The following is a 27,255-nucleotide window of genomic DNA, read 5'->3' on the forward strand; positions in this document are numbered from 1 at the left end:
AGGTTACTAAACACAAAACCCCAATCCTGCGAATCAGCTTTAACTTTGGGCCTTTGGGATCACGCAGAGTGCAGGTCTCTGACCCAGGAAATGACAGACAAGTGAGGAGCAGGACACACACTCACACACAGACACACACACAGACACAGACAAAGAAGTGAGCAACCGAAGGACAAAGCTGGAGACTCCAGGAAGTAGATTGTAATAGGGCTGTTATGCCATTAGCGTCTCGACACCACATGATCGATTATTGCCATATGGTCGTTGCAGAAAGGGACAGAGGAGCAGGAGATCCATCTCTCTCTCGTACGGATATGGTCCTCATCACTGTAGTATCGGAGCCCCTCACAATCTTTAAGGTATTTATCTTCGCAGCACTCTTTTGAGGCAGGGCATTGCTATGGCCCATGTTGCACGGTGGAGAACTGAGGCAGAGAGGTCCTACAGGAACCCCACGGCAGGTCCCCCGAGAGCTGGGGTAGCGCTCTAACTATTGGGCCATCCTTCCCCTCACATCAGGCACAGAACCCTATTTTGGTATTCAAAATGTCTCCTTTCTCCTCTGATTTCTGACTCTTATGCCTCAAGCAAGGCGTTATACAGACTGAAACGCTGCATTACTGGCTGCTCAAATTGCCTCTCAGTGCCAGCCACATGCTGTCAACGTACTGATTCCTCTTACCCATGGTAGCTAAATAGTCTACAGACCATTGGCATACCCACCTCTCAGAGTTTAGAGCCCACATCTAGCAATATATGCTGCACATTCCTCCCATCCCCCAGAAGTACCTATTACCTGCACCCCAGCTAGCGAAGTCCAGCAGGAAGAAATACAGAAACAATGCAAGAAACTCAGATTCTCCTCTGGCTTTCTGCTAATGCTCATACACAATTCAAGCTCCAGACTTGCTGGGCTTTACCTGGGGTCCAAGCCAGTGAGTGAATTGCTGCTTCATTACCAGTTCAGACTTAGCATATGTTCCTGAGCTAGATGTTAGGAGGCAGTTTAGAAAGACATTTTCAGCTTCAGAGGGAGAACAACAGGAGAGAGTGACCCCGGTGCTAACGAATTGAGAGGTATTGCAATCCAATAAGATCCCTGAGCCAACACACACAGGCTTTCTACCGCTGTACTCTGAAGACAAGATGAGGTAGGGTGACCAGACAGCAAGTGTGAAAAATTGGGACTGGGGGTGGGGGGAATAGGAGCCTATATAAGAAAAAGCCCCCAAAATCGGGACTGTCCCTATAAAATCGGGACATCTGGTCACCCTAAGATGAGGGGCCCCGCTAGGCAGAATGATTTATTCTCTTAGGATGGTTGCTAGACATGTGCCAGCATTATGGGCGTGGGATCTCCTAAATATATAAAGTAAGTGGGATATGTTCATCGAGTGGGTAAGGAAAGTAGCATCTGCACATATGCTTGTGTATGAGCGCGCGGGGAGTGAGAGAAAGTGTGTGTGGGAGGGGGGGGGGAGAGAGAGAGAGACTTTAATACAATCAAACTTACAGCCTTTGGCTTGAATGGAGGTTGAACCTCTTTGCGCTCGAGTTTCTCCCAGTCGATATATCGGAAGAAGGCATGCTCCTTGATGTCCCGCTCCCCTTCAGGGCCACATCCCAGGCGTTTGCCAGGGTGCTTGGTCATTAGCTTAGAGAGAGAGAAAGAAGAAACATTCATTGACAAAAAGCCAAACTGCTTCAGAAAATCCCACCAATCGAACGGGCGCAAGAGGAGGCTGAGGCCACCATTACACCGTGACCCAGTCTGCCAGGCACAGAGGGACAAACTGGGTCACCTAGAGTCAGACCATCTCCCTCAACAGAAAACCCCACAACGGGGCCCACAAACACAGCAAGGATTCCCAGAGTCTCCTCTAAATTCTTTCATGAGCACCGCCCCCCCCCCAGAGCCCTGCCCCCCCACCCCGCACGGAGCTGGCATCTCTGCTCATCCCTCCCCCACATTCCTCCGCACCACACCCCACTTTTTTTTACAAAAGTGGGCATTTGTCCCGATTGCTCTTGCCAACTGATCAAGTTGGCCAAGAACAAACGGGACAAATGCCCACTTTTGCCAAAAAACGTCAGGATGGCTGGGACAGGGTTTAAAAAAGGAACTGTCCTGGTCAAAACGGGATGTATTGTCAGCCAATCTTTTCACAGACCCAGTAAGAAAAGCAGAGAAGAGTAAGGGAATTCAGAGGTGCTGTGCAAACATTAATATCCTGGTGGTATTGTTTGGGTTGTGTCCTGAGATAAGATGCAGATACCAGAGGTTTATACAATGTCGACAAGCAGGGAGAATATGAACATAACTCCTGCAACAAAGGACTGCTTCATTAGAAGCAGGGCAGTTAAAACAAACCAGTTCCAAGAGCACAACCAGTTTGCAGCAAATCTTGTTCTACAGCACAGGGACTTGGGTTTGCAAAAGGACACCAACACTTCCCACTTGTCACTAGCGGTGACTTATGCAGCTGTTCACACTAGTAGGCTCAGTGCAGGAACCACAGGGTGCAATCTGGGACCAGCTGTGGAGATCAGACTAGATGATCACAATGGACTCTTCTGCCTTTCAAATCTATGAACTTTGGAACTGCTTGGAAAAGGCAAAGGAATAAATTAATGGAGATATCCTATCTCCTAGAACTGGAAGGGACCTTGTCATTGAGTCCAGCGCCCTGCCTTCACTAGCAAGACCAAGTACTGATTTTGCCCCAGATCCCTAAGTGGCCCCCTCAAGGATTGAACTCACAACCCTGGGTTTAGTAGGCCAATGCTCAAACCACTGAGCTATCCCTCCTCCAACACTCAGGAAATGGGAGGAAGACAGGCCTAGTCCTATGCCTTCCACCCCCCATGACACACATGCATAATTCCCCCTCACTTCATGGGGAGAATGTTCACTTCAGCAGCTGACAAACCTCCACTGCCCCTTCTCCTACCTTGGACAGAGATTCAAATTCTCTCTCTCTGGGTCACGCTGCCAATTTCCAGGGCAGGTCAGACAAAGAACAGTTCTCAACCTGCTACAGGCCAAATCTGGGAGGCAAGGTGTGACAAAGGCCCAAACTGCCAGAAGCTGGGAGTGGACAACAGGGGATGGATCACTTGAGGATTCCCTGTTCTGTTCATTTCCCCTGGGGCACCTGGCACTGGCCACTGTCGGAAGACAGGATACTGGGCTAGGTTGACCTTTGGTTTGCCCCAGTATGGCCGTTCTTAAGGTCTTATGTTTAAAGGCCCAAAGTAAAGGGGACACACAACACCGCTCACGCAGGAAACAGCTGCTTCCTTTAGTGTCAAGGCCTCTCTTTCTAGAGCTTCTGATTCATGGCTCTATTTCTGATGTGGTGTCTCCTCATTTTTTATTTACACGTGTGGAACGTGGTAACGTTGGGACTAAAATGAGTGACAGCCCTCAAAACTAGGAGCGGTTGAGAGGTGTGCACACAACTCACAATGCTGTTGGGGTGAAAGCAGGATTTAAGTGATTCTGGAACCTGGACCTGGCCTCTCTGTCAGGGGTGAATTTCACGCTCTGCAGAGAGTCCATCCCAGCAACGTAACAGAGCTTGTGTGTCCAAATAGGCACACACAAATTCTGGAAGTTGCAAATGTTTTGACATAAGTCAACCATGATTGCACATAAACTTGCTCAGGGAGACTGATCTTAAAAAAAAAAAAAAAAAAATGTTCCACGCAGACCTAGTGGCAAAGAAAAGCCTCCCCCCAATAAATAAATAAATAAACAAACAAACCGGAAATACAAATGTGAAGTGAAGTAAAAAGGTTGGAGCCAACAACCACCCTTGGTGGCCAGTGGCAGTGCATTAATTACCCAGACAGCTGGGAAACCAGCCCAGGTTAACCCCTTCAGTGCCAGTGGTTGAGTAGCTACCGAAGTAATGTTCATGGCTTCCACATCAGCTCTAGAAATCCCAGCATCTAGCAGCAAAGTGTTAGGCAGTGGGCCCTGGCTTCTGAGATCTGAATCAATCATCTTCCAGACAACATGTGCTAATTTGCTAGTGGCGAGGATCAAAGCATCCCATTAGCAAGCTTAAGAAGTGATATTGGTGTCCATCCAGTATAGCATCACTCCCTCGCCCTCCCCTCCTGCCAGAGAAGAGCCGCTGTAACTGTGGCTGCCAGGAGCACAGGACAGCTGTGGTTGGGAAGGGGGAGAGGTGGATCTGGAAGAAGGAGGGTAACCTGATGATAGGACTCAGGGCGGGGGAACTGAAGCAGTTTTACTTGCTCATTATGGTTTTGGATAATATTGTCTTATTTGAGATTGAAGTGTTCGAGTCATTGTAAAAATTAATAAATAAGAAGAATAAAAAATTACATTGTAATAAACTATGCTGATGTAATAAAAGCAAAAATGTCCCTGGTCATTCAGAAGAATAGGGTAAGTAGTAGCCTATATATAAAAATGTAGTCACGTTTTTGTCTAACGTTTGATATGGATTCCCCTATTCCCCTACCAGAGTGAATGAGCCATAGAAGTACAAGGACGGGCCACACCACCTGTCCCATATGGCAGGGAGGGGGCTGTTCTTGGTGGTCAAAAGTCCCAGATGGAGGCTGTTGGGTGGCTCTCTTTTGGCTCTCCTTCACTCTATTTAGTACCAAACAGTGGGAGACTCCCTGTTTCAGATCTTTGCTCTGGCATTCCCTATATTCATTATAATGCTGAGCCAACTCTTAGGGTAGGTCTACGGCGAGCGATCGAACTTCTGGATTCGACTTATCGCGTCTTGTCTGGACGCGATAAGTCGAACCCGGAAGTGCTCGCCGTCGACTGCGGTACTCCTGCTTGGCGAGAGGAGTACCGCGGAGTCGACAGGGGAGCCTGCCTGCCGCATCTGGACTGAGGTAAGTTCGAACTAAGGTACTTCAAACTTCAGCTACGTGAATAACGTAGCTGAAGTTGCGTACCTTAGTTCGAATTGGGGGGTTAGTGTAGACCTGCCCTAAGTGAAGTCAACGGGAGTCTTTCCATCTCCCTCACAGGGCTCTGGATCAGACCCTCGTTGATAAGTCAAATCCTGCCAGTTGAATCACAGCGGGGAGAGAAATAGTCTATGAATCAATGGGAAGTTATTACAAAAGCATTTCCTCTACAACAATTGGAGACTCTAAAATGTCCACTGAGAACTCTTCCTCAAATTTGTTTCCTTCAGTTGCGGTCTCTCTCCATCTCTCCATTTGATTTTCACATGCAACATTAGCTTGGATTACATCCAGCCAACATGCAAAGAGCTATATGGGGTGGTGGTGGTGGTGGTGTTCTTTCTTGGGCCTGATCCTGGAGACTCTTATGCACATGTTTCGCTTCACTGAAGTCAATGGGACTCCTCATGGTAGTGAAGTTAAGCACGTGTGTGTTGGCACGACCAGGGCCTCGGCTGAAACATCAAGCACTGGGACTCCTACATATAAAATTCAGCAGTGAAAATGCCAAGCAGGATGAGTCACTTCAAATGTTGAATTAGAAACAAGACACGTGTCAGCCACGTGACTCCTCTGAAGACCTATGAGCCTACTCAGCTCCCACTGACTTGGATCAGATCCTGTGGAGGCAGAATGGCAGAAATACGGCATCTCACTTGGAAACCAGCGGGATCTGCTTCTAGTTCAGATTTGACAAAAATCTGATGGTCACAATTTAAATGCCAAAATGTCTGTTTTTCAACGCCTACTTGGGTTTGTATGGAAATCTTGCTCACCTTTCAGCATTGCTCCTCCCTACACGACAGTCCCCTGACTTCCCTTATCTCTCTCCTCACACAAGAGGATTTAACATTGAAGAATTAGGGAGAGAATTTTCAATTTCACTGAGTGGATTTTTTGTAGTTCTAATAACTGATGTAAATAATTGTTGTGCTTCCACAGCCGGTATAAGACCGAATGCTGAGTATTGCATGCATTGTCTACTGGAGCTGGCGTTCTCCAATGCATGATAGCAGAAAATTGTTGATGGAGCTAAAATTTCTCTAGATTGGGACCTGGATGTTAACTCATAGGTAGATCTTTGTTTTAAGAGAGAAATTTGATTATTGTAGAGGTGCACATTAAAATTTGAACTAGCATCTGTTCCATTGCACCTACTGTTGTTTTATAGTCCGCTTCTCATACACAGCAGTAAATATATCCTACATTAATTTACTAATTAGGTTTTACTAGCCAAAATCTTACCGTTTACCTGCTGTTTTTTTGGTGGTAGTTGTTTCAAACACACACAGAGACACAAACACACACACAGTTTAAATTTAAACTTTAAATTTTCACAATTTAAATTTAAATTTCCCTGTTAAACACACAATTTCCCAAAGTTAACACAAATCCACACCACATTCTGAACAGCTTGCCTTAGGGTGACCAGACAGCAAGTGTGAAAAATCGGGACGGGGGTGGGGTAATAGGAGCCTATATAAGAAAAAGACCCCAAAATCGGGACTGTCCCTATAAAAAAAATCGGGACATCTGGTCACCCTAGCTTGCCTTGACTAATGAATTATAAAAGATTAATTTTCTACTTGATGTACCTGTCTGCATTGCTGCACAGGGCTTTATTGTGATGCAGTTATTCTTCTGTATTTTTGATACATGCACTCAGAAATTAAATCTTCCAGTTTCCTTTTGTGCTTTTATTCTTCATGTTAGCATGAAGGCACCATCTGCTATTGTTATACAGAAGCCCATGAAGCCTACAGATTGATTCTCCTGACTTATAGAAGAGAATCATTTGGCATTGTGTGTATTAAATAGGAAGAAGTTGGTTTAATCCCTACACTAATGCCGTGAATATAACACATCACTGTAGATGAAGAGGACTGTATTAGACCAATACATATTCAAGGCCAATGGTACATTTCAAGAGTTAATTCAAACAGCAATTATGTAGTCTAGGAAAAACATAATTTTGTATCTTGACTATGTGGTCAGCTTCTACTGATTCAAGTCCTAATGCAGCAAAGTCCTTAACCAAGTACCTAAGGGTTTTGCTGACCTGGGGCCTTAACTTCTCAAGTTATAATAGGATTAGCCAATGGAGATGCAAAGGGAGCTACATCTTTGAGGGCTTTGTTTAAAGCAGATTATCCTGCACTGAGAGGTGGAAATGCTTGAACAGATCTTTGCCCCTCTCTAAATTCAGTGTCTGGCTCACATGACATGCATGCAACATATTGACTTCATTGCATATACTAGACATGTCCCTAAAATGGAGATTACCACTCAGAGTTATTGTGTACCATGGTGTCTTGTTCCGAAAGCTGGGTTTGTCTCCACTATATGTTCATTGCCTATTCATTACCTACTGAGAACATCTCTAATGTCTTCATAATCTGCCAGTTATCCCAAGAGATAACAAAAAGATGGGAACCCTCACTTAAAGAAAACCACAGGCCTAAACCACTGAAAGCCACAATCTATATGTTTCCCAGATTCTCATGGTTGGAACATGGTCACAATAACTTGTGTCCCTGTAAACTGGGACAATAGAAACTGAGCTGAACTCTCAGCCATAAAGGAAAGCAAAGATAGCATTAGGATCAGACAGACTGTCCCAGAGCTGGTGAAAATTTCCCCATCAAAATTTGATTTTTTGACAAAAAAAAATAGGTCATTGAGAATTCAAAATTTGGAAAATTTTGACCGTCACCAGAATGCTGTGAACTGTCACTTGCAGCATTAGTGAGTTGCATGTAGCCTGTTACATCATGCAGCATTCAGCATGTCACCGCAGCCTGGCACAAACACATCACCCCGATGACATATCCTACCGGGCAATCTTCCCATATTATCAGGGTCACTTAAAACTGATGTTAAAAAACTTAAAAACCCCAAAACAACCCCCCCCAAAATATATTAAAAAAACAAACATTTTATCAGTTTTTCAACGTTATTAAAAGATAAAGATGCCATTGGAAATATCAGATACTGTGTGTTACTTCAATATCCGTGTCACCAATAGATCATAGGGGTAGTGGGATGTGGAATAGCCTGATGTGTCTATTACACCACTAAAATGATCTAAACAATGTGCTAGTTATATATTATATGATGTTTTCCTCCCCCAGGCATCTGAGCTATTGAAAATACCATTCCAAATACCTGTAGATTTTACTGAGGAAGCAAAGGCAGGAAATGCCATGGCTATCAACAGAGATTCAAGAGGGACCTGGTATTCACAGGCAATCTGTTCACCTGGAAACAGTGACTTTGTTCAGGCACATTCAAAAGTCTCCATATGGGAAGAAAACAGTTTATATTGATGCCAGTGCTCTAGTGCACACGTGATCCATTAAATACAGACTTTAGGAAAACCAGTTGGGTCACAAACAAGAATGTGTCCCTCAAAAAGAGATGGGGTATATTTTTAGTTGTCACCTGCCAGGTAGTCTGGATAGAAGGCCAACCTGTCATTTCATCTAGGACACAGGGCTGATGGCAGGAGCCTGCCCAGCATGAGTGCTGGCTTTTGATAGCTGAACCAGCATTTCTGGTCTCTTTAGCAAGAATGGATTGCACAAAGAAAGCTATGCACAATAAAACCAATTGTTATGTCTGCCTCCCCCTTCCCTCCCGCCACCGCAAACCCACCAGATTTCTTCTCCTAAAACACCCCCCTCTCCGACCCATTCGATACTCTACTAGGGAAAGCACTATTACATTTGATCTAGTAAGTGGCATTTAATGAAGAGTCAAAGACGCAGTTAAGTATCCCATTTGTTTCCCAGTGAGTGCATCTGATGAACATTTACCATTTGGCTCATGCAGATACAGAGCCTTCTGTGTCACATTGCTTTCCATCTCCTGGCTTCCCAAAGCAACATCTACAACTACACTAAATAATGACTGGCACTAGCACACAGGATTAAAATTGTGTAGGGACAACAAAATCCCCCTTCAATTGTTCCTGGAAATCCTGGCTGAGACATACAAACCTTTCATGTTTACATGCAGAGCTTTTTCCAATTGCTTTTTTCATTGAATTGATACTGGGTTGTTTTTGTATATTAGCTAATGAAACTTTTTCCTGGAAAAGCAGCAAGACTTAGATGCTCATTAACTTGAAGATACCGACCCCTCTAATGTGTCTGGACAAAGTCTGTCTTTTTAGCTTACTGAGGCTTCTTAAAATTGCAGTCCATTTTTTTGTGGGGGAGCAGGGGATAATGGGAGAAAAATGCAATGTCCCTCGTATCTTTTTAGTTCAGAAAAATATATGTATCGAACCACCACTTTGTTGTCTACACAAAGTACACAAGACAAAAAAGAAAGAATTTACAAAGGAGACCAGACTTGTATGTATAGTTAAATTTCCTTCCATGCAGTTTCATATTTGTCAGAAGTGAGAAAAGCCATTACAGCTATACCCAGCAGATGTTTTAATCATGGTCTCTTCTTGTCGATTTACAGCATTCAGGTTTTGACTGATGTGACAGAAAATAAAGCAGACAGCTAGATTTATCACTGCTCCAATCTCTAATCACTCGCCAGTGTTACTCCCTGGAGCACTGTGGGGAAAATGATGTTTAGCATAACACCAGAAAACATCTTCCTCTCTTCATTAATGCCAGACTTGGAGAAATAGCCTCCTCCTCCCCCCACTAAAAACCAGAAAGTTGGCAGAAACTCCCGCTCAGATTAATATGATGGCTTCTAAATTAACATGCAGACTTTACTGTTACTTTTTACTGAAATTGACTGCCAAGTGACCTGGAAAACAATCGCTTCCCTATGACCCACTTAAAACCTGGAACACTTCAACTTTTCCCCTCCAAAGAGCCAGTACTTCCCATTGGTAACACATGCTATGAGTCCTGCTGCAATGGGAAAGGGAGCTACCCAATGCTGCTGCAGCGAAATTAATCACAGGTTGTGTCATTATCCACTAACAGGTGCAAATGCTACTTTCTGAGTTACAGAGAGCTTGACATTTTTAAAATAACAAATAAATAAAAAGTTTTTAAAACTAAAGCAGGCACCCTACACAATAATCTAATGATCAGAGAGCTTGGACTACAGCTGAGTTCTGGCTGACTGAGGAATGGGGTCAAACCTGAATAATAAACATCCACATCAAGACTCTAATGTGCTTTGTTCACTTAGGGTGCAAATAAAGTTAGGCATGCACTTAAGTCTTTGTAGGGCTGGCTCCCAACTCAGTACACTGCTCCATACAGGGTCTCATTTAAAAAGCCATTTGATAAGGTAAAATTAGGCCTTGATCCTCCAAAATACATATACGGGCACTTAAATTTGCAGGATTCTGGCCTTACTTTCTACCTTAAAATTAGTTAGAAATATCATTATGAAGTTTCCCAGATCCTGGCCCTGATATTGTTTTATGTCTAATACAAATACATGAACTTCCCCTGCTGCCACTCAGTGTGGTAAAGGAGTCTCTGGATAAATGGCCCTAAGTCTGGTGCCTGCTATCAGCTTCCACACTTCATCCCCACCACTCCCACTTAATTGGAAGGCCAGAAGCCCAAACCCCAAGTGCTGCCTGGAGACTGTGGCACCCCCACATTCTCAGCTGCAAGGTCATCCCCTTCGACGTCCACGTACCCCCACTACGGGCTATCCGAGAAGTGCTTCATCGCACTCTGGTGCAGACACTCTATGCCGATGGGAGAGAGCTCTCCTGTCCGCACAATACATCCACTTTCGCGAGAGGCAGTGGTAGCACTGTCCACACTGGTGCTCAGGTCGGTGTAACTCACGTCACTCAGGGGGTGGCTTAGTCACACCTCTGAGCGATGCAAGTTATACCGAAGTACGTGGTAGTGTAGACCGGGCCTAAGACAGCCATGAAAATAAAGAGTTTGGTCCTGCTTCTAAATGGGATGGAGCTGCTTAGAGGAGAGGAGGCCCATTAATAAACCGATTAAGCACAGGACGGTGTTTTACCTTTATTTCTCTTGCCACAGGGTCCTACCAATATCAGAGGGCCTGGCCTAGAGAGGGGAGCTGTGCAGCAACAGCAGAGCCAGCACACGGGCAGAGCTCTGGAAACTGGCTTGGACTGTTGGCCCAAAAGGCACAGATAGGGCTGATGGAAAGGGCGTGACGGGGGTGCACAGCTGGGCTCAAACCAACACGTGCTGACCCCGTGCTACCGCCCGCCAGCATTGCTGGAGTGACAGCAGCAGCATGACGACGTGGGACAAAAAGCCAACAGGTATTTAAAACTCTTTGAGACAGGCATGAAATAACAGAGAGGCCCCGTGCGGGAGAGGCTGGCCTGGAAACAGCCTGTGGCACCCACACCACATCTGAATGGATCTTCTTGTTAAGCCCCCCAGGGCTGGGGGACCTACTCTAGGAACTGGCACGGCTTTGCCTTTGTAGGGCTGTATGCTACGCTCCCCTTTGATATGTGGCCCCTGTGCCCCTCCCAGCCCATGCTGCACTGGGCAGATGGGAGCAGCAGCATAAGAGCCTGCCTCTTCCCAGGGAGGCGCCAGGGCCCCTCTTTGTACTGTCCATACACAGTGAATCACCAGGGAAGAAGGGATAAAGCCGAAGGGATGGGGAAAGCAGCTGCTTTCTGAGGCATGTTCTCCCTCCTGCACAGAACGGGGAAGGGTGCTCAATCTTTGACCCTGAGCAGTGGGAGGGGTGGGCTGGAAGATACACGTTACAGTGGCACAATCTCTCTGCTGCAGGTGTTCAAAATGGCTGGCAACTGGACACTAAATACATAGCACTGCCTAGTGCCCTCCGAGGGAAAGGTGAGCCCCTAGAACCCTTATGCTTTCCTGTCCAGCGTGAACACGGATCCCACTGAAATCCATGGCAGCACCCTCCCTGGCAGGATTTCACCCCGGCTGCAGAGACGTTAGCGCCACCGTTTGGTCACGGAGAGCGGCCACCGGATGCAAATCTCCAGGGGGGCTGCAGTATTACCGCCTGAGGGGGAAGCAAGCAGGACGGCCCATCTTACAGCTACTTGGCATGTGCACTTACTCCTAGATTTTAAAGGCCAGAACGGACCATGGGGTCATCTAGTCTGACTTCCTGTCTAAAAGAGGCCAAGGAATGTCACCCCGTTACTCCTGTATTGAGCCCAATAACAGTGGCCTGTGCCATTATTGCCCATTTGTATGGGTGGTCCCACAACGTGTGACAGCAGCTGGAGGGAGCGCGCCCTGAATTAGGCACGCAGCTGCATGTGCAACGCCGCACCTCGCTGCATAAAAACCAAGCCATACGTTCTTTGCCCCCTCCAAAAAGCCAGGGCTGTCCCTTACCCCTTTGCAGATTGCCACGGCCTCCTTGGACATGGATTTGGGATAGGCTACGTTGTGCTCCATAATGGACTGGAAAAGTTCATCTTCATCTTCCCCTTCAAAGGGCGCCTAGGGAGGAAGCGAGAGAAGACAGGTTAAGTGGCATAGCGTTGTTTTTGGAATAACGTTTGTGTTTATGATCTTCAGGTAGGAAGTCAGCACCTTTCATTTCTCCGGGCGCTTCGTGACTGATCTCTTTCAGATTGGCAGCCTCTCCCCATGGCTGTGATCCACGACGCTTGATCCCCAGCACCGCACAAAGCACTGCCCCCCACCCTCCCGATGTTTGCTGGTGACAAAACAAATTGCTCTTCAACAGCTGCTCACAATGGAATTGAACAAAATCCCATGGGAATCAATGAAAATTCAATTACCTGGCCAGCTAACATTTCATAGAGCAGAACTCCAAATGCCCACCAATCCACCGACTTCCCATAGGGCTGATAAGCAATTATCTAAAAACAACAAAAACAGTAGGATTACGACGCTTCAATTATTAGCCTGGTGGCACAATGCGAAATAATTCCAAGCCTTGGTCCAGGTCAAAAGGACAGGGATATTTATTTGTGGTCGGATTTTCAGAAGTGATGAGTACTTGCAGCTGCTGTTGAAATAGACAGTAACAGCAGGTATTCAGCACCTTTGCAAGTCAGGCATTGCACAGCACTTGTTAACATGGCATATGTATGACATCAGGAAAAACAAAACATTCACTCTGATTTTTCAACTAGCATGTATTTTTTTTTTTTAAATGCAGAACACATGGTGTCTTAAATACAGCCTGCTATGAGCTTCAGCTCTAAGAAGCCAGGTAAATTGAGATATTGCCTGAAAAGTCAATGCGTGACAAGAGAGAACAATGATATGATCAGAGTGATCAGGTTTGCTCACAACTGTAGGGTCTCCCTCCCCCCCGATTCATCACTACAGATACAACGTTGTTTCAGTTAGAAACATTAGGCCAAATTCTACTCTCATTCACAGTGGTGTAAAACTGGATTAATTCCACTGATTTCTCTACAGTTGCTCTGGAGTAATCGTACAGAATTTGGCCCTCTAGGTATATTCAGTAGAGGTATATCTTTCAAAAGGGCTTATGAAATTTTAGTAATTAAAAATCTCAACATTTGAAGCTATTAGATTGCATTTTTATTTCATAAAATAGTTCAAACTTCCAGAAAATAAAAAAGAAAAAGAAAAAGAAAAAAAAGCTCCCACAACTGTGCAGCATCACATTTGCTTACAAATCTGACCATTTTGGAGTTAAAATGGATATAATACAATTTTCAATTGAAAGCCATTACAGTTTTGAAATTTCAAGAGTCAAAATTTCATTGGAATAAGGGTCAATTGCTTGTCTCAAAACATGACATTTCACATTTGTTTGCATGGCTCTTTTTGTGAAAACTTGTGGCTGTGAAATCACAGTCTATACAACCTTGCCGTGAAATCAGCAAGATCATTTACCAGCTTCGCACACAGCTTGGTTTAATTTCTCCTAAGTCATGAACAGCCACCAGTCAGGGCAGAGTACAACTGAAACCAACTGGAGTAATGTCTGGCACAGAGAAACTCTCCTTCTAGTGAAATAAATTGAAAGCTCAAAAATTGTTCCGGTGCATCCCAAGGTTTAAGTTACAATTCTGCTTCCAGAGAAACTCCACTTAGATAGCAAAGTTGTTCAGTGGAGAAAAACCGACCAGACCATGAGAAAGTCCCACTTTACCTAAATAAGCCTTCTCCACTTTACATTCTTCCAAAGTAGAGGCAGTTATATTGCACCATAGTTTATGCTTTACGCATGCCGACATTGCTGGTATGTATTCCTGCATTAGAAGCGGACCAGAGACTGTTTCCAGACATGCGTGTCCCTGCACAGTACTCAAACCATTAGCAATCTGCATGATCACTAGCGGACTTCAGACTTGTTTCAAGATTGTGAACCTCCTAAGTCGCTTCACAGTATCTTGAATAAGGGCCCAGGCTATCACAGTCAATGGGATTGCTCATGTACTTAAATTTACGCACATGATCTAAGGGCTTTGCTGGATCAAGGTCAGAATACTCATTGGCTTGTGTGATTGAGCCCCAAATGAACAAAGTACCTTGCCCACATGAAAGGACAATTTAGACACACCAGCATAGATTGTGTGTCTTCATCATAGAAAAAGCTAATGTACAATCCCGCTGCACAACCGGGACATTTCCAGCCCAACTGTGGTGCTACTAGCATGTGTTTTGATTTCCCAGCTATTTAAGGAAAGTAACTACTCCAGCAATCAGCCCTCCTGAGAGTGAAGGAGAGAAGGAGGAACACCGTTTGTTCTACCAAGCTACTGAGTCAGCCGGTCCAGCTGTCTGAATGACGGTGCATATGGGGGAGTCTGGGAGAGTCCATGTTTCTGTCATTTTATTTTCCCATTTTCAAATGAGGAGGTCACTCTAGTCTTGGGTACCAATGATCAAAGGGGAAGCAGGAAGCGCATGCACACACACAGTTATAACCAGGCTGGAAACTGAATCTAAGAAACCCGGCTTCGGCAAAGAGCGAATCGGTGTTCTGAAGGGCTCTTTCAAGCCCCAGTTTATTTGCTTAGCTGCTGCTGCTGGGCATCGTTTCAGCGTACAGAGTTTGACAGGCCTTAGGCTGTGCCATCTGTTACTTAACGCAGAACAATTACACAATTTATTCATCCTAATTACAGAATTCTATTCTGAATAGATTCATATATTCAAATATGAATGCAAATCACATGCTAATCACAGTAAAATATACACACACGTGATTCAGTTCAACTCCAAGAGGTTTTTCTTTCTGTTCCCACCTCCCCACCCCCCACATTTGACTGAGGCCCCGATCCTGCAATCTGATACGCACAGACAGACATCTGAGCCCACATGGAGCCCCATTTCTCTCCCACATGAAGAGAAAACCCTGGCACATTCCACCTCCCCCTCCCTCAGAGAACAACATCCCCAAAGAACAAAAGGCAACTGGTTATTTTTCAGATTACTCTGTCAATCTTCCATAATGCAAACAGCCATTTGCATTTGATTACAGCCATGAAATGGAGCAGGTATAACAAGAGCTTCTCTCTTCCGACAGTTTGGAAAGGACCCGGCTACATACAAGAGGCTCATGGGGCAGGGTTCAGATAAACAATACATGACCAATCCTATCGGCCTAATAGATCAGAACCGTTCCAAAGTTACCTCTCTGGTGTACGACACAGAGCCTGATTATGGCCTCTTACCATGATCCATTACTGCCCCATCAGGAAAATAAGGTGTTTTCAGTCTTTAAATCACAGGCCTCATCAAATGACCTAACAACAGCCTACTTTAAACCTACAAAAGCAATGACATTCAGTTAAGTTTAAAGATCAGAGCGGATATGCTGTCCTTAACTTCACATGGGTCCTGATTCAGCAAAGTAGTTACACACGTGCCTGATTATAAATACCTGAGGAGTGTGCTTAAAATCAGGCACATAGCTTGTTGAATCGGGGTCTGTTCCTCTTCCTTTCAGTGTTGCTGAACTACTCAGATCTGACCCTGAGTGTCAGCTCTGAATTGCCTTGACTTCTAGTTCACTTAGTGTTCCTTTCACTTGGTTTTTGGTGATTTGCCAATGCTCTGGGAAATTCAGGGGTGAACTGCTCACACCAAAGTCCTCTAAGAGTAAAAAATATTAAATAAAACAACCAAACAAAAAAACCTGGTAGGAAACATCAGAAAAAACAACCACTAAAGAGCACTCTCTCTTCACAGGAAACTGTACCAGTGATAGTCATTCATACTCACTGCAGTCCCTTAGGTACCAGGGTGACTTGTACCTTATAACAGAGTCCCAGCAAATGGGTCAATCAAGTCACAGGATGTTTCTAACTTGAGGCCATAGCAGCATAAAACATTTTCAGCTTCTTCATGGAAGGCAGCAGAGCCTAATGGAGAGTGAACTGCCCTGGAATTTGGGTTCTAATCTTGGCTCTGCTACGGAACAGCTGTGTGATGTTGGCCAAGTGCATGTGCATAGTTTCCCCATTTATGAAATGGGGATAAATTTACTTCCTTCCTTGAGATCGACAGGTAAAGAGCACTATCAAAGGGGTAAATAATAATAATATTCCTAAATCCATTAGCAATTTGCATCCTAATTTCCCATTCTCTGCTTTTCTATTGAAAAAACAAACTAAACCAAGGAAAATAAGTGTTTACGTGATAATGCTCAGTTGACTACCAAAGGACGTGGTCATTTGTCCTGCTTTGAAGGAGTATTAATCACCCACAGCAACAGAGCTATTACTCTTAATACACAGAGGCTACATAATACACATTTGGGCTAGTAATTAACTATCTCCCTGGCTGAGACGAAACACAAAGTAGTTTAGAATACTGGGACATAATCTGACATACATCTGAAGGGGATTTATTTCCTTAAAATGTTTCAATGGATAAATACTAATGTTTCATTGCTGAGCATTCAGGCAGAATGTAAGAAAATTTCTTTGTTTTTTGTTTTTTTTAAGGGGACAGGTATTTACGAGCAACCGCAACATTGGCTACCTTAAATAAATGGCTAACATGCCCCCAGGCGGTACTTTAAGCATAATATGTCACACACAATGCCATCAGTTGTTAAAGTAATAAGCTGACACAAGCATTAAGATATTGAACAGTTTGGAGACATTGCTATGAAGTTATTTCAGAACACACCTGCAGCCTCTCATTGCGAGTAACAGGATGGGGAGTCTCAGGATTATTTTAATAAGGGAATATTAGTCACTGGTAATTCCGTTTGTCATAGTTCTCTCTATGAGATGCAACGAGGAACCTGATCTGCCAGGCAAGGCCAGTGATACGCTGCCCACCCACTTGCAGTCCAACTAGAGACTTCCAGTACAAAGACAGGGAGATAACCCTCCATCAAGGCTGGGATGGGAGAAGGGCTGACTACAGCCAGAAGACCTACTGGTGAGTAGTTTTCCCTTGTCGGACGTTCCTCTTTTCCCATCCAATCCAGTGACACCATTTACAAACAATGGATGTTGCAAGCAGTGAGCGGATGGAGGTGCTTTACCTTACAGAAGTCCTGGAAGCCCTAATGGACAACAAAGGATCAGCAAACGAGGGCAGATCCAACAGGTCAGGCCAAATAAAGATGAGGACCAGGTGGCCACCTTACAGATTTCAGAAACAGACGCTTCTGCCCTCTGAGACCAGTCTGCTCCAAATGTGAGCTCCAGTGAGAATCCCAGGAGAGGGTGAGAGATGGAGCCTTGTCCAATCATGAGGAAACCACGATCTAAGAGGGCAAAGATCATTGACTCTTGATTTCTGCACTCAAGGGGTCGGGGGAGCAGAAATGACTCCACCACCCAGGTAAGAAAACACAACATACGGATTCCCCACCTGGCAAAGACTGGCAATGAGGACTCAGCATTTCTGCGAGTACTTGGACAGCAGCCAAATCAAGAGGCAGACCCAACCGAACAAAAGAGCAGAACAAAGGGAGCTGTCACCTAGACAGGTGGCTGCAAAGTAGCACCAGTGGGCTGGCTAGACGGAGACAATGTAATAGGGTTCCCAGGACCATGGGTGTAGAATCACAGATTGGGAGCTTCTGAATGCCCCCGCCCCCCCCCGAGAGGCTGCTCAGAGTAGCCCCATAACAAGGAGGGAGGTATTGCTTTGAGAGCGCACTTATCCCGGGGCCTTGTAGAATAGGAAGAACCCGGGGAAGGCAGGAATTCCCCAGACCTAATGAAGGGGAGAATTTCTGCACATTTAACACCTTGCGAACTGGACCCTGTGAAGGCCAAAAGCCTCTTGGCTTCCATACGCCTGCACCCTGAGCCAAAGCTGCGAAAGGGACAAAGTCCTTGTCGGCCTCCCTGAGTGAGGCAAGGCCTTATGGACTGACGTGGCTATTGAGCCGTCCTGCAGATTCCTGTACCAGGTTCCTTGACGTACAGGAGGGAGCCATTAGGAAGGGGAACCTGCCTCCCTGGTCAGAGCGTATTCACTAGAAAGGTCTCAGGCAGTCTTGAACTGTCAACCTACGTGCTGCAGCACTGCTGCTGTAACAGACTACTGGCTCTTAGCTGTGACTGAATGGGTAGGGCACACGTCCCCAGGGCTGGGATGATGGTGAGCGGGCTCTCCATGGAAGATTTGGACATGGGAACAGGGATCGCTCTTGCACACACAGACGCAGAATTGCTAGGGAATCAGGACAGAGACAGGTCCCTACGAGGAATGGTACTGGGAAAGGAGTATGGCCTGGAGACAGAGTAGCCTTGCCCCCAGATCCCAGCAGGAGAGCGTACATGAGGAGGGGAAGATGGAGAAGGAGAGGCCCCCCGAGTCAGAGGAACCCTGCTGCCCCACCCCAGTGAGAGGGAGTCTGGGTGTGGGGAGAAGAACTCCGAGGGTGCAGGACAAGGGGTGCAGAGAGATCCAGACCACATTCATAGGCAGGTGAGTGCCCATATCCCCAGCAACAAAAGTGACTCCACTAGACACCACATTCCACTGGGATGGAGGGGGAATGATGATGGGGAACAAACTGGGCTGCCAGGGAAGGGGCAGAGACTGCACCCCAGGTACTGATCCCCAAGCCAGAAAACCAGGGAGGCCAGCAGAACATAGCTTACTAAGGGGGCTATGGTGTTTGCTGGGTCTCTGTCCAGAGCCCTCAAGCTGGCTGGCCAACAGGCACAGAGACCCAGTCGTGCTGCAAGGAAATGGAGCTGGCAACAGCCCTCTGTGTCTAGAGGAAGGGGATTGATTCGGGGCCAACAACCCGAGCTGAGCCCTTGAGAAGGTGGTTTGAGGGAGCGGGAGAGAATCTTCCCGCTGGTTCCCTCCTGTCTGGCCGGAACCCTTTAAAGTTGTGAGCAGGGTCTTTGCAGTAAAGGATTTCTCCTTGCTGCCTTCCCTCACCCTCTTTCCACCACCCAGCAGCTGGAAGAGGGCACTGAAAAGCTGGAATGAGAGCAGAGAACGGAGGCAACTCCTTGCGTGCAGGTCACAGAGAGCTGGGAAGGAAGTGGGTGGATTGATGCTCAGACATTAGCTTTGACTGCCAGGCCTTTGGCTTCCTTGCTGCAGGTAGGCACACATAGTAGTAATGCTGGGATCAGTGGGAGAAGCAGCACAGATCACAGGAACATTTAAGTGAATGAATGTTCAGTACAGTCCTGGGTGACAAAGCCCAGCTGCCACAGCCTGGCAGACACAGCGATGGGCCCCTGTGGGAGCTGAGCAAAACGGAGAATTGCTTTCCTGCCGGGAATTCTGACATTCCAACACAGGCATGCGTCCCGCTACGAGACGGGAAGCAGAAATTTTCCTTGTAATGGGAATTCTGAAAAAAAAAAATTGACTTTGAAGTGCTGAAATATTTTTGATCCAAACAAAACACTTAGACTTTCCCGAAATCAAAATGTTTTATTTCAGTTTTTTGAAATGACACAAAAATGCTTTGTTTTGAGTCATTTCAACATTAAACTGTATTTTCTTATGGTAACCCATTGCCTTATGGGAGCTGTAGTTTGGGAGCACAATGCCTTCACAATGCTTCTGGCCTGAGGACATTTCCCACAATGTATCCAGAGTCATGTGACTGCCCTGATGCACCACACAGCTTGGGCAGAATGAAATCTGCACATTGCCTTATGGTAGATGTAATCCTACTGGGAGCCCCTCCTTTTGGAGAGAAGAGGGTAGAACTACAGCTCCCATAAGGCAATGTGTCATAATAGGAAAGTGTAGTTTACGTTTTATTGAAGTCATTTGAAACAAATCATTTTGGGTCTGTTAAAAAAAATGAAATATTCCAAATCAGGTCAAACCAATCCTAAATGAAATATTTTATTTTGAATTTCCAAATAGAAAAAAAAATCAATTTTTCCACCGAAAATTTCAACTTTGTAGAAACTGCATGTTCTGTTGCAAAATCATTCCAATGGAAAATTCCCAGTTAGCTCCAGTGCCCAGCGTTCTCCAGCTGGTCCTAAAGGGATCGCCCTTATCTCTGGTTTGAAAAAACTCAAGCCACCTCCAGACTCAGTCACACAGGCATCGCTGAAGGAAATGCTGTCAACTGACAATTATTGTCGGAGGGCTTATGACAAAAGCCATTCAATGCATCTGTTGAGTGACAAAAGCCACTGAAGCTATTGTGTTTTCTCTGCCTGTATCCATTCAAACCTTGGTTACAGAAGCAAAAGGTGTTTTATGAAATACACATTTCCATAAGATATTTTTATCCTTGAAAACCCATCGCCTAGGAGCCTCTGCTGCTGCACATCTCATTCCCTCACCTCGGGCGCAATGTAGTCGGGAGTGCCGCAAAAGGTCTTGGTAGTTGCTCCATCCCAGATGTTCTCCTTACACATGCCGAAGTCCGCGATCTTTATGTGCCCTTCGTTATCTAGCATCACGTTGTCAAGCTTTAGGTCTCTACAGCAGGACAGTAAAATAACTGTTACACAAAAGGGTCAAACTGAAAGGATGTAGTAAAGAAAGCCAACAGACCTCCTGCATCCAAGCTCATTCAGGCAAAGGGCTCTCCCTCACACATACACCCTTTGTAGGAAGACGTCCTGGGGATAATGATTCAGAATGAAATCTAGGCATACCGGCGCCCAAGTTTTTAAATGTCTATTCCACATAAACGCCAGGCTGGACAACACACTGGAAAATATACTGTACAGAACAATCTTGCACTAGCAGGGAGATTGACTTAATAGATCATTTTTCATCTTTAATTTCTATGCACCTCAGAGTGTATTTGGAGTTCACATGTAACCTAAAGGTAGATGGTACCAAGTCAGAAAAGGTTCTAGCGTTATCTCAACTTCTCTTCCTAATGTAACACAACAGGCCTCTGTGCCTGACCCGCAGAAGATACGAGTCTGCTACACCTCTCAGCTCAAGCTGTAGAGACTCATGCCTTCAGCTCTGGAGATGCCTGGCTCAGTTCTCCAGTGTCGGCTACAATGCGGCCAGGGGGTTACACTAAAAAAAAGAACTGGAGGGTAGTCTTTCAGTGAACGTTCAGTATTTCAAGTAGAAGTAGCTCCCCATGTAATTACCAAGCAGCTATGTGGTCTGTGTTATTATTTTCTTGTTTATGTCCTGTACAATAAGCCAAAGGTCTCTGTTTGGGGTAAGGGCGTGTGTGCTGTATCTCTGTCCACAGGGTACAGCAAGGCCATCAGACCGGTAACCTAGTGGTATGTTTGTCATGGTGCAAACTGTGAACTCTGAGTCAATTGCCATCTGCTATCAAGATTTACGAAGTTGTGCCCAAGGCTGCAAATCTCTTTAACAGGGTAATGGAAATCATACACCGTAGAGCTGAAGTTGAGGGCACATCATGAAGTTAATGTTAACCAGCTTGATAGACAGGGCCAGATTCTCATCTCATGTAAACAGGCATAGCTCCATTGACTTCATAGAGCTATGGAGAGTTAGGCTAGCTAAAGATCTAGCCCAGAGCCTCCAACCAGGAGAAGAACTACTGTAGTAGGCAGACAATCACCTGAGTTTCTGTAAAGGTGTTTTTGTTTAAGTTCATGGTTTGGTTGCCCCTTTTCACAATACCTCTGTCATATGCTCTGGATCCGCTATTCTAACGCAAGTTACCCATATTCGCTTCTAACACAAGCTACAGTAGGGTCTACTGGAAAAGGAAGGCTGGAAAATAACCAGTAGTTAGGGTGGAAATAAACCCTTTGCCCCTCCTTGATTTCCCTCCAGCTAATATTTTAGTAGCAGCATCTAAACTCCTCTCCCTCTTTGGCTTCTCACCCAGCAGCCAACTGGCCTCCAGCATAAACATAATCATGCATACATTTCATCTACTAACTTGAGTCACAGTGGCAGAGCCTCTGGTACATGTACAAAGGTTCATCCCGCCTCTGACTGAGTGAATGCACCAGAATTATGGGGAAGAGATAATACAAGAGCTCTGGACTACAAATTCCCCAGTTAACTGAAACCATGTATCATGACTCAACTCGGAAGGAACAAAGATATCATGAGCTGGTTTCCCTGGTGTAATCACAAAAACGTTTGGGGAGCACAGAGTGACGGGGAGACCAGGAGTAAGACTGTTAATCCTGCAGTGACATGGAAAGGGACACCAAAAGAGGAGTGTAAAGGTTTGGGATGGACAATTCAACATTCAGTATTGCAACACACTTCATAGAGAAATTATATTTAGCTATTTGGAGCCAAGATCATTTCATATGCAAAATTATACTTTAAGCACTTCCTCAGTTGGACAAATTGGTCAATTAAGTGAAAGTGCAATAGCGGGAATAGCACAATTTACAGTTCCTCACTTTTTGTTGGACTTCACTAACTATGGCAATGCTGCTTAGAATTTGGATTGGGCAAGGACAGATAAACAAAAGGCTGCATTCAATTTTATAGGGAGAAGCAGCACAAAGTACTAGTGAACTTACAATGTCTCTCTGCAACAGCCAATGGCAAAAAAATAAAATAAAAAAAAATGTCCCTCATGTCTGGTTGTCCCGACTGCTTTCGTCTTTGGAGCAGTGTTCAGTAACTCATGACTACACTAGTGCAGTCAGCATTCTCCTTCACGGGCAGTTAATGACATCTGACATTCATTAAGGATGTTCTGCTTTACCTTGGGCCTTGTGGAGACTCCAGCATGTGAAAGAGCGATGGCTAGTTTCAGTGCCTGGCCAGAAGCCTCGGAGTGCTGTCCAGGCCTGCCAGTAATCTAGCTAACCTAGAATGTTGTAACTCACATTGCAAGCATTGGAACGGTAAGTGCCAGGTTTATAACTGCAAGTCTCAGGACAAACCACTCATAAGCACTCACAAAGTCTCAAAGATGAGAAAACAACGCTCCCTAGTAAAATACACATCTCACAATTCATCCAACCCACCAGCTGTGATCTATGTTGCCCAAACAGAAATGTAAAACAGGGAGGCAGGAAAAAAAATCAGAACCACTTTTATGAGCTCTCTTCCCTACAAAACTGGGGTAAAAGAAAATCATGCTCTCAAAGCACTAAGGGCTGGTCCACACTAACCCCCCAGTTCGAACTAAGATACGCAACTTCAGCTATGTGAATAACGTAGCTGAAGTCGAAGTATCTTAGTTCGAACTACAAGGTACTTACCGTGGGTCCACACGTGGCAGGCACGCTCCCCCGTCGACTCTGCGTACGCCTCTCGTGGAGCAGGAGTACCGGTGTCGTCGGCGAGCACTTCCGGGATCGATTTATCGCGTCTAGACAAGACGCGATAAATCGATCCCAGAAGATCGATTGCTTACCGCCGAACCCGGAGGTAAGTATACACGTACCCTAACATTAACAGGCCTCCAGTTCTATTCAGTGCATGTATACCCCCCGGACAGCTGCCAAACTGTGCTCCATGACACTGCAATGGGCTGCAGCCCCAGTGGACTGCTGTGCTGATTACTAGGTCACTTAGCTGACACAAGAGAGACTCTTTGAACCCTAAGCACAAAGTCCAATCATTGTAATAAACAGGCTCATATTTTTGCACCAGTTCTTTAGAAGGGGAGAGAGGGAGAATATGTTCACCTACCGATAAACGATGCCTTTGCTTTGTAGGAAGAATAGGCCAATAGCAATTTCTGCTGCATAGAATCTGAAATTAAAGATTTAACAGGAATACTGATAATTAAAGCGGATAAATTAAAATGAAAAGCTTTCAAATCTAATTACACAAAATGAAACACACTGGGCCTACATCCCAAAAAGATAAAGGCAAGCGCACTGGAAAAACACTGGACAAGTATCATGCAAGAGTGACATAGCTTCCCCTCTGCCACAGATCGGGTAATAACACGACCAGGTTGCTGTGGGCTAGTGTGGGGCTGTCACTTCTGATTACATAGATCTCCATTTTTAAAATAAAGGAGCCAAGATCTATGACCGTTCGTTACTATGGGGTGATTGAACATGACACACAAAATTACATGTCACCATGGGGAGGCCAAGAAGATAAAGAAACCAGTGGTAACGTCTGTTAAAGAATATTCTGTGCTCACAGGACTGTGCCTGAACTATACAGCGTCCCTTGGAAAGCTTTAAACCCAGCCTAGATCTGGAGAGGCTGTTTTTAAAAAAAAAAAAAGCGGATTTGGTGGGTTTGTGAAACATTTTGTTATCCTCAGCCCAGATTACAGTCAGCAGGTGCCAAAGCCACTGATCAGCACCTGGCTGGCAGCTGCAGTAAAGCAGCCAAAGACTGATTGTTCTTCTTGTATGTCTAGGGATGGCCCCCGCAGGGCAGGATTGAGGCATGTCTCCATGGCGGCGCGAGGGGAAGCTCCCATTCCTGCAGCCTGCGCTCTACTAAATCTATAACTTCTAGGGAGCCTCCAGGGCTCCCGATCTGGTACCTTTTACCAGCATGAAATCACCTTAAAACCACTTTCCATTGCGGACCCCAAAGCACACGGCTGCTGCTCTCTCTCAAGACGGTCCATGGAAAGGCTTGTTCCACTCGACAGAACAGCTTCACTGCTTAAACACCTCACAGCACAGTTGCTTAGTCAATGGATCAAAACTGAGGGAATCCAATTGTGGCCCCCAGGCTGGGGGGAGGGCTGCGCAGACAGCATCTTCACCTCCATACAAAGGAGCCCCTTGTGTTGCCCTCAGAGGACCTCGGCTGGCTAGCCAGAGAGAAGCACTATGCAGGGGTCTCTGGATGGAGATGTGGCTCAAGGATTGCCGAAATGGGGGGACATGGAGAACTCTCCTTAGAAGGCCTTTGAAATCTCCTTGTATGTGATGATCTAGGGCCAAGGTTTTAAACACAATGGAGAACTAAAGTTAGGCTCCTGAGTCCATATTTAAGCACGTACGTAAGATGGTCTGCTTTCCAAAAGTGCGCAGCGTCTCCCACTGGAGTCAACAGGAACTGCTGCATGCTCAGCACATTTGAGATTCAGGCCACTGATTGACGTGTCTACGTGTGGGCTTAGGGGTGTAACTACAGAACCCCTTTTTGAGATTCTTGACCCAGACGCACATCAGACACCACCCACTGAGCACAGCCTATTCCCGATGGGAAGGCACGCTGTTTGCTCCGAGGGTGTCGTCCACTCTGCTCCTCCTTACGGGATCATGACTAGAAACCACAGACTTGAAAACCCCCATTGGTGGGATCAGGAACCCTGGGCTGAGCTCATCTAGCAGATGCAGCAGGCTGTTTAGGAGAGTGCTAATTGCAGAAGGAATTCCTGCTCACCCACAAACTTCCTGGTGACCAGCACTGCTGGCAAAGGAAAGGCAGAGACAAGAGCACAAGGCAACGCCGTGCCAGTGACACGTTATGCTGTAGCTTAAAATCAAACCCAAGGGGAGCCTCTTTTTAGACATGAGATTCATCAGTGTAGATTTCCCCGCTGAGGGGTTCCAGTCTGGGCAACAGATGGGCTGGCCTGGGACACACACGTGTGAAATCTCCTTGCTCTGTAAGAAGTTCTGCAGCTCTCGGACGCACTCAGGCCAACAGCCGGCCGAGGCTGAGGCCCAGGATCAGCAGCCCTCTGACTGCCAGCAAGAGATGGTCACCTATCCCATTTGCAGCCTCTCAAAACACTGAATTAGAGAGAAATTTGTAAGCACTCCCTGGTGCTTTTTCAGGCCCAAGAGGCAATAAAACCTGCTCTCTGCAATTACTTCTGACCATCGGGCTGGATCGGGAACATTTCATCTTTGCATTCCTGCTGTCCCTCTGCTCACCCTCCCGTTCTGCATGTCTCCTCCCTCAAAACCATGAACATTGAACCATGTATCCTAAACCCGCAGATACACTCCACAGACCCATGAAATACTCCCCCCCCCCCCCACCCCAAAGGATGAATGTTAACACTGGCTATTGAACTTACACAGCATGGGGCTCTTTAAACCTGCCAACCTGTTGGATCTGATACATTAAGTCCCCGCCATTCACGTATTCCATCACAAAATATAAGCGATCCTAAAAGAAAAGAACATGAAAATTAAGAACAGCAGCAGAATCACAAGAGCAGGGAATGTAGTGAGGTTGAAGATTAGGGGTAGATATTCACAGCCACCTAACTCCCCGTAGAAGTGCCACTTGTGCCTTCGACAATCTATATATAGCATATCGTTGTCATTCCTGGTGCCCATCCTCCAACACGATGCAGGCAAAGCTTGGGTCTGCGTGATGCATGTAAGGTAACCAGACAGATTCCTAAGTGTGTGGAGCCCATTCTCTGATCCTCGGGGACAGTTGCAAGCTTTGGCCTGTAAGGCAGGTAGGGGTGGAGTAGGACTGGCCGAAGAAAAAGAATTGCGTTTTGCCAGGGGGGGAAAAAATGGAGGTTTTGCAATTTGGTTTTGCCTGCCCTGGAAGAAAAATGAGCCCTTTTGAAATATTTTGCAAGACGTGTGCAAGTGAGCGACCAGAATAGCCAATGGCCGAGTGGTTAGGGCACTTGGACCTGTGCCCTCCCACATCCCAGCTCATTATCTTAACCAATGAACTACTGACTAGTCTGGGGTCCCCTGCCCCCTCTCCCCTTCCAAATCTTCATTTTAAATAAAAAAATCCCCAGCCAGGTTAGGGAGCAGCCACATCCATGGGGCTATTGCCCCACTCAACCACTCTGCATACACAACTCGCATTAACAAAGGGAGAGCTGTAGTCCGTCAGCACAAGGCACTGCAGTTTGTGGATAAATGACACACACTTGCTCTATTTGGAACTCTGTTAGCAATTTACACTCAGGTTTTTTGACATCAGGGTTTTCTTTTTTCATCTCTTATCTCAAGACACATTTGTCGGCCGCATTCAGGATCCTGGATCGCTTGATATTTTTGCAGTACTGATATGCCAGCAGCTTTTACACAAGAACGTTCAGCTAATGGAGAATCCAAAGCTA

The 27,255-nt window shown here is 45.8% G+C and overlaps 1 protein-coding gene across 2 annotated transcripts in view; it reads right to left on the bottom strand.

Moving 5' to 3' along the window:
• The window catches only part of PRKCB (protein kinase C beta), a 235,831-nt gene that overhangs the window by 21,525 nt on the left and 187,051 nt on the right, over window positions 1-27,255 (bottom strand). For both annotated transcript variants that reach the window (XM_065412808.1, XM_065412807.1), the window contains exons 11-16: window positions 26,236-26,327; window positions 23,919-23,981; window positions 20,645-20,783; window positions 12,692-12,772; window positions 12,279-12,386; window positions 1,514-1,654 (exon numbers count right to left, since the gene is read on the bottom strand). In XM_065412808.1, coding sequence (XP_065268880.1) covers window positions 1,514-1,654; window positions 12,279-12,386; window positions 12,692-12,772; window positions 20,645-20,783; window positions 23,919-23,981; window positions 26,236-26,327 — 624 coding nt within the window. The remainder of the gene's footprint in view (window positions 1-1,513; window positions 1,655-12,278; window positions 12,387-12,691; window positions 12,773-20,644; window positions 20,784-23,918; window positions 23,982-26,235; window positions 26,328-27,255) is intronic.

Source organism: Emys orbicularis, chromosome 10 (assembly GCF_028017835.1).
Source record: "Emys orbicularis isolate rEmyOrb1 chromosome 10, rEmyOrb1.hap1, whole genome shotgun sequence".
Classification (NCBI taxonomy): domain Eukaryota; kingdom Metazoa; phylum Chordata; order Testudines; family Emydidae; genus Emys; species Emys orbicularis.